This window comes from Oncorhynchus mykiss, chromosome 24 (assembly GCF_013265735.2).
Source record: "Oncorhynchus mykiss isolate Arlee chromosome 24, USDA_OmykA_1.1, whole genome shotgun sequence".
Classification (NCBI taxonomy): domain Eukaryota; kingdom Metazoa; phylum Chordata; class Actinopteri; order Salmoniformes; family Salmonidae; genus Oncorhynchus; species Oncorhynchus mykiss.
In genome coordinates this window covers 8,779,180-8,792,383 of record NC_048588.1, presented here as the reverse complement: position 1 = coordinate 8,792,383, position 13,204 = coordinate 8,779,180, and the positions used below count along the sequence as shown (strand labels likewise).

General features: G+C 42.5%; 1 protein-coding gene across 2 annotated transcripts in view; it reads right to left on the bottom strand.

The window, feature by feature from the left end:
- Positions 1–13,204, bottom strand: part of LOC110503312 (limbic system-associated membrane protein) — a 1,017,495-nt gene that overhangs the window by 480,505 nt on the left and 523,786 nt on the right. The window contains exon 1 of one of the 2 annotated variants that reach the window (XM_036961794.1): positions 5,940–6,133. The exons of the other annotated variant lie outside the window; for it this stretch is intronic. Within the exon in view, the coding sequence (XP_036817689.1) occupies positions 5,940–6,003 (64 nt within the window). The 5' untranslated portion in view covers positions 6,004–6,133. Of the gene's footprint in view, positions 1–5,939; positions 6,134–13,204 lie in introns of those variants that run through there. 2 annotated transcript variants of the gene reach the window in all.

Below are 13,204 nucleotides of genomic sequence, written 5' to 3'. Positions count from 1 at the left end.
CCACTTCATGATTGTGTCCCACTTGTTGTTGAGTCTTCACAAAAAAATACAGTTTTATATCTTTATGTTTGAAGCCTGAAATGTGGCAAAAGGTCGCAAAGTTCAAGGGGGCCGAATACTTTCGCAAGGCACTGTATATACATATACAGTGGGGAGAACAAGTACTTGATACACTGCCGATTTTGCAGGTTTTCCTACTTACAAAGCATGTAGAGGTCTGTAATTTTTATCATAGGTCTCTCACAGACCTGTTAGTTTTTCTTTAAGAAGCCCTCCTGTTCTCCACTCATTACCTGTATTAACTGCACCTGTTTGAACTCGTTATCTGTATAAAAGACACCTGTCCACACACTCAATCAAACAGACTCCAACCTCTCCACAGTGGCCAAGACCAGAGAGCTGTGTAAGGACATCAGGGATAAAATTGTAGACCTGCACAAGGCTGGGATGGGCTACAGGACAATAGGCAAGCAGCTTGGTGAGAAGGCAACAACTGTTGGCGCAATTATTAGAAAATGGAAGAAGTTCAAGATGACGGTCAATCACCCTCAGTCTTGGGCTCCATGCAAGATCTCACCTCGTGGGGCATCAATGATCATGAGGAAGGCGAGGGATCAGCCCAGAACTACACTACAGGACCTGGTCAATGACCTGAAGAGAGCTGGGACCACAGTCTCAAAGAAAACCATTAGTAACACACTACGCCGTCATGGATTAAAATACTGCAGCGCACACAAGGTCCCCCTGCTCAAGCCAGCGCATGTCCAGGCCCTTCTGAAGTTTGCCAATGACCATCTGGATGATCCAGAGGAGGAATGGGAGAAGGTCATGTGGTCTGATGAGACAAAAATAGAGCTTTTTGGTCTAAACGCCACTCGCCGTGTTTGGAGGAAGACGAAGGATGAGTACACCATCCCAACCGTGAAGCATGGAGGTGGAAACATCATTCTTTGGGGATTCTTTTCTGCAAAGGGGACGACTGCGCCGTATTGAGGGGAGGATGGATGGGGCCATGTATCGCGAGATCTTGGCCAACAACCTCCTTTCCTCAGTAAGAGCATTGAAGACGGGTCGTGGCTGGGTCTTCCAGCATGACAACGACCCGAAACACACAGCCAGGGCAACTAAGGAGTGGCTCCGTAAGAAGCATCTCAAGGTCCTGGAGTGCCTAGCCAGTGTCCAGACCTGAACCCAATAGAACATCTTTGGAGGAAGCTGAAAGTCTGTATTGCCCAGCGACAGCCCCGAAACCTGAAGGATCTGGAGAAGGTCTGTATGGAGGAGTGGGCCAAAATCCCTGCTGCAGTGTGTGCAAACTTGGTCAAGAACTACAGGAAACGTATGATCTCTGTAATTTCAAAGAAAGGTTTCTGTACCAAATATTAAGTTCTGCTTTTCTGATGTATCAAATACTTATGTCATGCAATAAAATGCAAATTATTTACTTAAAAATCATACAATGTGATTTTCTGGATTTTTGATTTTTCGTCTCTCACAGTTGAAGTGTACCTATGATAAAAATGACAGACCTCTACATGCTTTGTAAGTAGGAAACACTGCCGATTTGGCAGGTTATCAAATACTTGTTCTCCCCACTGTATATATATTTTTACCTTTATTTAACTAGGCAAGTCAGTTAAGAACAAGCTACATATGGAGGACAATGAAGTACAGACCTCTGTAATAAAAAATATATTAATAAATAGTCAGGATGTTGAGAGTTAGAATAGTAGAATGGCTTGCACTTGGCTGTGCATAAGCAGTTTTCTTGTTACGTCACTCACTGACATTTACCCAATAGTGTAAGTCCATGTCAGTGTAATAAATAAATTGTCTAGCCAGCTATTTAAACTTGTAGTAGTCATGGCCGAATTACTGACTGGACACATGCCCAGGGGCCCTGACCTCCAGGGGGCCCCCATTGATTTTGTTAGTCCCCCTCACTCAGATATCATATTAAAATGGCATAACTCATGGCAAAATGTGTAGAATTGTTGGAAATTAGCTATTAAAACTGCTAAAATATCACCCCCACCGGACCTCACTAAAACTCAGATCCTGGCTACGGCCCTTGTGAATTCACAGTGAGTCTTACTTTCACTTTGTGAAGGAAACGTCAGCTAAATTCAATCTGCTAACGTTAAAATGTGATAGTAATAGACCTAAATACAGTCAACAACACTGCCCTATATACCAAAAGTCAGGGGTATATAGCCTCAGTATAAAGTGGTTTTCATTTCCAAACCTCTTCAAAGTGAACAGATTCTTCTCCTGTGCCCACCTAGCCTGCACTCTGGAAAACCAACAACCCCACTGAGCACATCAAGGTCCTGTAGTGCTAACCTGGAGGGATGAGGAGAGAAGCCCCTCCAACACACACCATGCTTACGGTTAGCGATCCATGTTTCACACCAAAGTACCGGAGGATCACAGGCACCAGAAGCCTTGTACAGGGAACACAGAGCTAATTGCAATTTTCCTGGTATGGGGCTCTGAGTAGGGAAGCGTTGCAGACATTAAAGAGGACGAAAGCGTGGTGGCACGGAGGGAGTATAAAGGTGTATTGCTGTGGCTCCGCTCCATTGTGTTTTATTCCAGACCCAACTCAGAACCTGTCTCTGCTTCCCTCTCTCCCTTCCTGTGGCCACAGCACAGCATTTACATAATTCACAAGCCCAGCACATCCTGCCTACAACCAACCACAGAGACATGGTTGGAATACAGGAAGACCCAACAAAACACACTGGAGTCAATTCAGTCAGATCAGTTTAAATAGAGGGAGTCTGTGGACGCCACAGTGGGGAAGAAAATCACTAGTCCCCAAAGAGAGATCATCGTGGACTCCAGTGAAAGGCCCGGCGAGAGAGAGCATCAATACAAATTCTCCAATTTAATTAATTAAATCGGACTGTTCAGATCAATCTTTCCAATTCATTTGTGAATGAGTGTGTATTCCCTATGCGCCTGACATTCTGAAGGAGGTTTATTTCATGGGTATTGGGTAATGTTTCTTAGTTCTCCGTCCAAGGTTGTTTTGGGGACAGCTCTAGAGTCCATTCCAAACAGATTTTATTTAAGGATCATTCTCTTGTTTCCGGGGTGATGGCACTATTTTCCTTCAAATAAGCATATTTCATTATCGTCTTCCTCCCAGGGGCCTAGTGTGCATTGATCACCACATGAAAGGCAATTATTTGTATTACTGGAAAAAGATGAAGAAATCAATTATATCCACAGCTATGCCATCTCTTTTCCTCAGAAAAGATTAACAGCATCTACACCATTAAACAACTCTGTATCTCAAGGTTCCTAATACTTTCCATCAGAAAAGGATGAACCAAAAAAGAAAGAAAGACAATGCATGGCACAAGGCCAAACTGTTATTTTTTCAACTGAGAAGTCATGTTTCTTTTTCAATGTATAGTATGTAAGGGGACAATCTACTTTTGTATAGTACGAGCTATGAAAGCCCTAAACAGTATATGTGCTCTATGAAGAGCAAACATAGTACACACGCTATATGAAGCAGCCATACTAAAAACTAGACTTTCTCCTGACTACGATAGTAATCTATGGTGCAGTTTCATTACTAGTTACGTGCATTGCACTCAGAAGGGGCTCCTTTCTCCACAGAGAAATTAACAGTTGGCATATAGAGCAGCATCTTGCCCTGCCTACCCCAATTCATTAAACAAATTAGCATTATGTTAATACACTAATAAGGGTCATTTAAAGTTAGATGAAGAGGAAAAGTGGGCCAGCGAGGTGGGCCCGACGTGGTCGACGCCACCGACCTATGACACCGCCCCCAAGGCGTGAGACATGGCCAGACTGGTTAAGCATACAGGGTTCTGTTGGAGATCAATGTCAAAATGCTGCTGTGTCTGTCCTGCTGGGGGTTCCATGTGTGCGCCACAGCACGTGTGCGCCTAAGTTGAAAAGCGGAGCCGCACACAAAGAAAATGTAGGAGTAAAATGAAAAATATTTGAGATATTAAAGCTAGAATCTTTAATTTTTCTGGGCGCACTGTTGCTCCTAAATAAAATTACAACTCGCACAGCTAAATATTTGGGCAGATATGCGAGTAAAAGGGTTGCACTGTAGAGTCCTGCTAGTGTTAGGAAGACCTCATATGACAGCCCCTGGCAGTTGTTTATAACATATATTTTGCTGTCATAAGGCCGAATCATGCATTGCATTTCATAGAGAATATATTAAACATTTCATAAGTGAGTGCTGGAAGCCCCGAATGTTGTGGTTTCATTCAAAGCCATTTTCAAATTAAGCCCCATTGAGTTGTTTATTAACTACAGCGCTGGGTTTGACAGCACACCATAACGGCACACACACAACTCCTTTTAAAATCACCCAATTTACCAAATTATTTCACTAGTCATGTCACAATGACAATATTTGACCAAATTAGAATTAGTCTGCACACAGGGGTCATTGGCCATCATCAGGAACACCCCAAAAAACACTGAACCTCTTGGCAACAGCATAAAAAACGAAGTTGGACTGAGAGCCACAAGGTAGTGGGTTCAAATCCTGTGCAGGCCAACCATCGAATTTGCTACATTAGTGTTAATAGTGGGATGCTGCAATGAGGCCATCAGAGATGTGCCCAGGCATGAGTCGCATTACCTTAGTACAGCCCCAGAAATCTGTTCAATGGAGGCCTATTGGTGTTGTGTAGATGTTGTATTGCACATACCGTCACAAGAAGCTGTCTGAAACCAGGCAGGGATGGGACTGGTTGATCCTTATATGGGAGATGGAAAGCTACTGGAAGTGGGGTTGGAGGGCCAGTAGGGTAAACTCTTCCCTCTGGTCTAAAGGAGACCCAAATGCCCCAGGGCAGTGATTGGGGTGAGGTCACTTCCTTCAAATGGTTCCATCCCTCGAATGAGACATAGCACCCAAGATCTGACTCTGTGAAAATAGGGGTCCTGGCTTATTTCCAATACCATCATACTATTTGGGGATGAATGAACTAACTCCCACTTGGTTCATTCAACCCCTCCACTGTCCTTCGCTCGGCAACTCTTCCCCAGGGTCGTTATTTAATTTTAAATAGTTCTCTGATTTAAAAAAAAAAAAAAACTTTATAAAACTAAGCAAGTCAGTTAAAAATAAATATTTTTTTACAATGAAGGCCGACACCGGCCAAACCCTGACGACGTTATAGCCTAAATGTATTCTCAGGCAAATCCCATTGTAAACTAAAGCTTGAATAAATTAATATTAGACACTTATCATTATTTAGGTTACTGTATCAATTAAGTCACTTGACAATGCACCACGTTGCAACTTCAACCAACCTGTCTGATACTTAATTATTAAACTACGGTGAGATCTCCCCACAAAGTAGAATTTTCAGTAGGCTACAGTGACAGATGAAGCCATCAGCTTCGAAAGCTAGCAAAATCAGACAGACATGAGTGTCATTAATTATACAACCACAAAGCGGTGCACAGAAAAAATATTGCAACAAGATTCAAACTCAGCAGAGACATCGCAGACATGTCACTTAAGAAATCATTTAAAAACTTGTGGCTTGAGCAATGTCCCATGAACTCTCGCCACTGAATGTGTCCTCCGCCACCCTACTCACTTTGAATCGTATTGCTGTCAAGTACTTTTGAATATCTCCCCCTCTGCGTGTGTGTAGGTGTAGCCTAGTTCTCTATGTATGCATAACTACACAGTGTGTCAAGAGAGCATAAAATAGGCACGGGTGAAAGTCATAAATATGGGGGATAAACAATAAGTAGTAGAAGACACCAGATGTAGCCGATCAGAGCTTCAAAAGCAGACGCCCAGCAGGCGTAAGAACACAAAAGGGATTCCTCTGTAACTCCAAACTGAAAAGAGTCATGTGACTGGTAATCTAAAGCAACATAATTATATAAATAAATAAATAGAATGCAACACGTACCTTGAAATCCAAAGAATAAAAAGAACCCCGGTATCCAAATTGTGTGTATCCAGAAGGAATTCATGTTGTCCTCGTCTGCTTCAAAACCTCTCCTGATAGTCAATGTATTTCAAGTGCAGGTCTCTTGCAATAATTTCGTGAGCAGGCAGTATCGTTTTTTGGTAGAAATGATGCTCAGAGGGCGTATAGCGCGAAGGCTATGTCCTAATGCTGCAGAGCACTATACTATACATCTCAAGTGCTCGTGTGCTTAACGCAGCCTTTTTTGAAATCACGAATAGTTGTGCGCTTCAGCGCTTGCCTCTCCTGGTCGTCACTGTCACCTAGTGGTTAAGCAAGTACCTAGAAAATCACAAGTTGGACATCATATTCTGATTATTGATAAGGATACGGACTCATTCTGAACGGGGGAGTCACCAGTCAGCCTATGTTCCATCTGTGTTTATTGTTCAATTTAATTGTTTATTTTTTATTTTTTTAAAGCAACGCTGTATGGATCGAAGGTCACACGAGTGCCTGTCATCTAGAATAGCATTCTGAAACATTGCATAACATCTGACATGACCTGTTAAATTTGATTAATGATTTCACATCTGACATAATCTAATGAATGTGTGTCTAGATCCATGTACATGCTTCCATGATCTAGTTTGCCTATGAACACCAATGTAGCTACTCCAGCCATTACTTCCATTACTTTTTTCATAAAGGTGGAAAAAAAACAAAAAACTTCCAGGTCTCTCTGATGCATAGGCCACTACAAAATCAAGAAAATAAATCAGGACAAATGCACACAATTACAGTTATTACAACAACTTAATCCAGATTGATTCTCTCGTTGCATGTGATGTGCAACCTGTGATAACAATACCATTATTTTCAAAATAGCCCTTCAACACCTCACCAGCCACACAGCAGTCCTCAAGAGAGGAATGACCTTTAGCTACCCTCTGTAAAAAAAAAAACAATGAAAAAGGTCTGTGGAATACTAATAGTGACATTTGGTAAGACACTTCTTCATTCAGCCTGCAGGCAAGGTGAGGGCAGGCTGTTTGTAAAGACACAAGACTAATCAAAGTCCAGGGGCCCTACTCACTAGAAAATGGCCTGTGAGAGAGAGAGGACTGAGAGGGAGAAGGGGACAGGAAGGGAGGGAAAGCGTTTCCTCTTTAACATGCTCTATCCCTCTCTCTCTATACTGGCTGCCAAACACCGTCCTCTCAACTACCGTTGTACATGTCCACGACTGACTGCAAGGATAATTCAGACAAATCCTGCATATTCATTCAGCGTGGCAACCCTGTCTTTGTTTGTAATCAAGCATTGTTTTTTCTTCCTGAATCTTACTGGATTTATTGTGATGGCAATGAAAGCAGATGCTGCCTGAACGTGCCGTTGTATTCCCTCTTCCACCGCTCAGTCTCCTCTTGTAAACCCTGGTGAGCTAAATGACTGGTGTTGCTGAATTAAATTATGCTCAGATCCTAGTCATTTGTTAAGTATGAATGCCAAAGACATTACAGCTTCAATAATTGAAAAGAAAAATAAAAGTAGCTCAGGAGGATGTCTGGATGTGATGTGTAACACCTTATTGAATATTGTTCTCTACCTGTTATACACCACCATGTGAACCACAAGCTTTTCATGATGCATGTTCTGCTAGAGAACCCTTGTGTGTACACAATTCACATTCAAGGCTGAATAGTATTTCTGTTACTGTCTGATATAGTAATCAATGAGATCCCTGCAGTCTAGCATGCAAATCCAAACGGTACCCCGTTAGAATGCATTTAAGAGCAGCATGTAAGAGCAACGGGCTGTCAATTGTCATAATTCTCAATTGTCTGTATAAATTATTTCTTTCAGCAACACCTCTCACATGGTTTGTCATTTCATTGGGATATTTAATTGAAGACATGCAGGTCGCAGTGAATAACCATGAAGCCACCACAGCTCGCCTGCTCAACCCAAACATGCCATGTGACACAATGTGAAATGTGTGAAATAGTGTGTTTCTCATGGCAATGCCTGTTATCTGTGTGCAGATAAAAGTATAAACTCCATACTTCCATTCATTTGTATAGGTTACCTTCGGACGAGTCCTGTGACGCTTGTGGGGGTCGTTGAGCAAAACGGAGAACACTTGTGACAGTATCCCCTTTCCAAAGTGGGGTTTTAGTTTGTAGCCCAAATGTTTCTGACACCACAGACAGAAGTTGGCACATCTGCGTTGCCGACTTCAGGCCAAACCGTTCGGACGGTACAGAAGATGTCGAGATGTCTCGTGGTCTGACAAAAAATCGCTATAGCTCGGCACCTTCCACTGTAGATGCGGAAGACCGACATAGGCGGATGTAGTGAATTGAGACGCAGCCCATGCAAAGAAACAGATGTGTCTAGTTTAAGCTGACGGATTTTGTTATGTTACACGGGTGAGTCAATAGACTTTTAAGGATTAAGTAGTGATGGTAGGCTCATTAAGAGTACATCTTGGGCTAATATAGTGCCTGCCTTAAAAAGCTAAATATTTGTTTTATATAGTCTGTGTACTCTGTTGTTTGGAAGAAAGCTGATTTTAAAAACTAATCGAAATACCAAAACCTTCTCTTTGAACGCAAATAGGACAGAAGAATCTAAAAAAAATCTGCCATGATTGGGATAGTCTCAAAAACGCAGGACAATATTTTTAGCCCCTCCCACGATTACCCCTCTAAGGCCGGGGACCTAGCTGTAGGAAAACAGATGGACACATTCAGATGAGCTGTCGTTCATCCGGCAGTGGATAAAGCATTAGCTCCATCCGAAAATGTCGGACACAAAATCCCAGTGTCTACTATTTTTTTTGTTGGTCCCTCCTCATTTCTTCCATTCACAACAAATACAGGCTCAGTGTGACGAATGCCTGAATGCAATTTGAGTGGCAACTTTTTGAGGGGGTGTGAACAAAATGCTTGGACTTGTGGAAGACTGGCCATTGTGCAGGAGTCCAGAGTACTGCTGGTTTTCTGTTCTACCTGATAATTAATTGTACACACCTGGTGTCCCAGGTCTAAATCAGTCCCTGATTAGGTGAAGAATCTGAAAAGCAGTGGAACTGGCTTTTGAGTCGACTCAAAGGAACACTCAATAGAGGGTTAAGGGCTTTTTTTCTTTCAGACCATTTATCTTAAGACTTTTTCACTGACTATCCTTCCCCAAATATTCATCTTTGAGTAATGAAAAATTACAGTAGGTTTTTCCATATTATAATTGGCTTCAGCAGCAATTCCTTCACAGCCGACTTCAATCATTGGAATAAGGATAGCCTGAAACTGCATGCAGACAATTCCATCAAGTTAGACATTAAAGAAAAACGAATTAACGTGGAGTCAGTCGAGCAATACATGTTAGTCACAAGTAGATCGATAGCCTTGATGAACTCTGTTTGAGTTGAGTATTCAGTGCTGTTTGAAAGAAATATGGAAAAATAAGCCACTGGATTTCTGCACATTGAAAGCACATTCCTTCTGTCAGAACTAGTGGCACTAAGCATAAAAGGCTACTGTGATCAGGCTAAATTTTTCCCACAGACACCCCTTCAGAGAGCAATGAGGAAGAGACGCATGTAAGTCGTCTGAGGCTCTTTCAAAGACACTTTGTTCTTCCTAGGACTGGGATAGTGTCTCTGACAGGCCTGTAATCCTCCTATTACTAATCTTTGGAAAGGGACATGTCAATTCAAATAAAAAATACTTAGAAGGATTGTCAGTTACTGTAAAAGAAAAAGTAACATGGAGTTTTGCTATTTTTCCTACTGAATATTATGGATCACAATTAGAATATTCACAACATTTAGCCATGACACATACAGGACTTACTCCTGAAAGTCTTTTGATTGAAAGCAGTATGAATGAGACAGACTCACAGGAGCATCTAATCCCAATTCAGTCTGGTGAATATCTGATGGTATTTCCAATTCTAATGTGTATGTTTTATAAAAACAACCTTAAGGATGGCTCTTAATTCATGCCATTACTGTATGAGACCTGTGTCATATTCATAATGATTTGGGATGCTATGATTACGACATAAACTACACAGCTTGCTATCAAATTATACTGCATGAAACAGCTATTTAGGTTAGATTTGACATGAAATGGCACCCTAACCTGGGTAACTGTCTGTTTGTGCCATCATGCCATTCCTTGTCATACCAAGTTCAGGTACTGTACACAAAAACACCCTAATGTGTCACACTAACGTTGGGTACAACTGAACAATAAAGATTTCGTGGGTGCCATTAGCCAGGTCCCATATCTGTTTGTGCTATCAGTCTGGTACCCATGTTTGACATTTCATTGTATTTTATTTATCCATTATTTTACCAGGTAAGTTGACTGAGAACACATTCTAATTTATAGCAACAGCCTGGGGAATAGTTACAGGGGAGAGGAGGAGGGATGAATGAGCCAATTGGAAGCTGGGGATGATGAAGTGTCCATGATGGTATGAGGGACAGATTGGAAATTTTGCCAGCACACCAGGGTTAACACACCTACTCTTACGACAACTGCCTTGGGATCTTTTAGTGACCAAAGTTAATCAGGACACCCGTTTAACGTCCCATCCGAAAGACGACACCCTACACAGGGTAATATCCCTAATCTCTGCCCTGGGGACCAACCAGGACAAACAACCCTGCTTAGCTTTAGAGGCAAGCCAACAGTGGGATGTAGAGTGGTATGTTGCTGACATAAATATACAGTGCCTTGCGAAAGTATTCGGCCCCCTTAAGTTAATACTTTGTAGCGCCACCTTTTGCTGCGATTACAGCTGTAAGTCGCTTGGGGTTCGTCTCTATCAGTTTTGCACATCGAGAGATTGAAATTTTTTCCCATTCCTCCTTGCAAAACAGCTCGAGCTCAGTGAGGTTGGATGGAGAGCATTTGTGAACAGCAGTTTTCAGTTCTTTCCACAGATTCTCGATTGGATTCAGGTCTGGACTTTGACTTGGCCATTCTAACACCTGGATATGTTTATTTTTGAACCATTCCATTGTAGATTTTGCTTTATGTTTTGGATCATTGTCTTGTTGGAAGACAAATCTCCGTCCCAGTCTCAGGTCTTTTGCAGACTCCATCAGGTTTTCTTCCAGAATGGTCCTGTATTTGGCTCCATCCATCTTCCCATCAATTTTAACCATCTTCTCTGTCCCTGCTGAAGAAAAGCAGGCCCAAACCATGATGCTGCCACCGCCATGTTTGACAGTGGGGATGGTGTGTTCAGCTGTGTTGCTTTTACGCCAAACATAACGTTTTGCATTGTTGCCAAAAAGTTCAATTTTGGTTTCATCTGACCAGAGCACCTTCTTCCACATGTTTGGTGTGTCTCCCAGGTGGCTTGTGGCAAACTTTAAACAACACTTTTTATGGATAGCTTTAAGAAATGGCTTTCTTCTTGCCACTCTTCCATAAAGGCCAGATTTGTGCAATATACGACTGATTGTTGTCCTATGGACAGAGTCTCTCACCTCAGCTGTAGATCTCTGCAGTTCATCCAGAGTGATCATGGGCCTCTTGGCTGCATCTCTGATCAGTCTTCTCCTTGAATGAGCTGAAAGTTTAGAGGGACGGCCAGGTCTTGGTAGATTTGCAGTGGTCTGATACTCCTTCCATTTCAATATTATCGCTTGCACAGTGCTCCTTGTGATGTTTAAAGCTTGGGAAATATTTTTGTATCCAAATCCGGCTTTAAACTTCTTCACAACAGTATCTCGGACCTGCCTGGTGTGTTCCTTGTTCTTCATGATGCTCTCTGCGCTTTTAACGGACCTCTGAGACTATCACAGTGCAGGTGCATTTATACGGAGACTTGATTACACACAGGTGGATTGTATTTATCATCATTAGTCATTTAGGTCAACATTGGATCATTCAGAGATCCTCACTGAACTTCTGGAGAGAGTTTGCTGCACTGAAAGTAAAGGGGCTGAATAATTTTGCACGCCCAATTTTTCAGTTTTTGATTTGTTAAAAAAGTTTGAAATATCCAATAAATGTCGTTCCACTTCATGATTGTGTCCCACTTGTTGTTGAGTCTTCACAAAAAAATACAGTTTTATATCTTTATGTTTGAAGCCTGAAATGTGGCAAAAGGTCGCAAAGTTCAAGGGGGCCGAATACTTTCGCAAGGCACTGTATATACATATACAGTGGGGAGAACAAGTACTTGATACACTGCCGATTTTGCAGGTTTTCCTACTTACAAAGCATGTAGAGGTCTGTAATTTTTATCATAGGTCTCTCACAGACCTGTTAGTTTTTCTTTAAGAAGCCCTCCTGTTCTCCACTCATTACCTGTATTAACTGCACCTGTTTGAACTCGTTATCTGTATAAAAGACACCTGTCCACACACTCAATCAAACAGACTCCAACCTCTCCACAGTGGCCAAGACCAGAGAGCTGTGTAAGGACATCAGGGATAAAATTGTAGACCTGCACAAGGCTGGGATGGGCTACAGGACAATAGGCAAGCAGCTTGGTGAGAAGGCAACAACTGTTGGCGCAATTATTAGAAAATGGAAGAAGTTCAAGATGACGGTCAATCACCCTCAGTCTTGGGCTCCATGCAAGATCTCACCTCGTGGGGCATCAATGATCATGAGGAAGGCGAGGGATCAGCCCAGAACTACACTACAGGACCTGGTCAATGACCTGAAGAGAGCTGGGACCACAGTCTCAAAGAAAACCATTAGTAACACACTACGCCGTCATGGATTAAAATACTGCAGCGCACACAAGGTCCCCCTGCTCAAGCCAGCGCATGTCCAGGCCCTTCTGAAGTTTGCCAATGACCATCTGGATGATCCAGAGGAGGAATGGGAGAAGGTCATGTGGTCTGATGAGACAAAAATAGAGCTTTTTGGTCTAAACGCCACTCGCCGTGTTTGGAGGAAGACGAAGGATGAGTACACCATCCCAACCGTGAAGCATGGAGGTGGAAACATCATTCTTTGGGGATTCTTTTCTGCAAAGGGGACGACTGCGCCGTATTGAGGGGAGGATGGATGGGGCCATGTATCGCGAGATCTTGGCCAACAACCTCCTTTCCTCAGTAAGAGCATTGAAGACGGGTCGTGGCTGGGTCTTCCAGCATGACAACGACCCGAAACACACAGCCAGGGCAACTAAGGAGTGGCTCCGTAAGAAGCATCTCAAGGTCCTGGAGTGCCTAGCCAGTGTCCAGACCTGAACCCAATAGAACATCTTTGGAGGAAGCTGAAAGT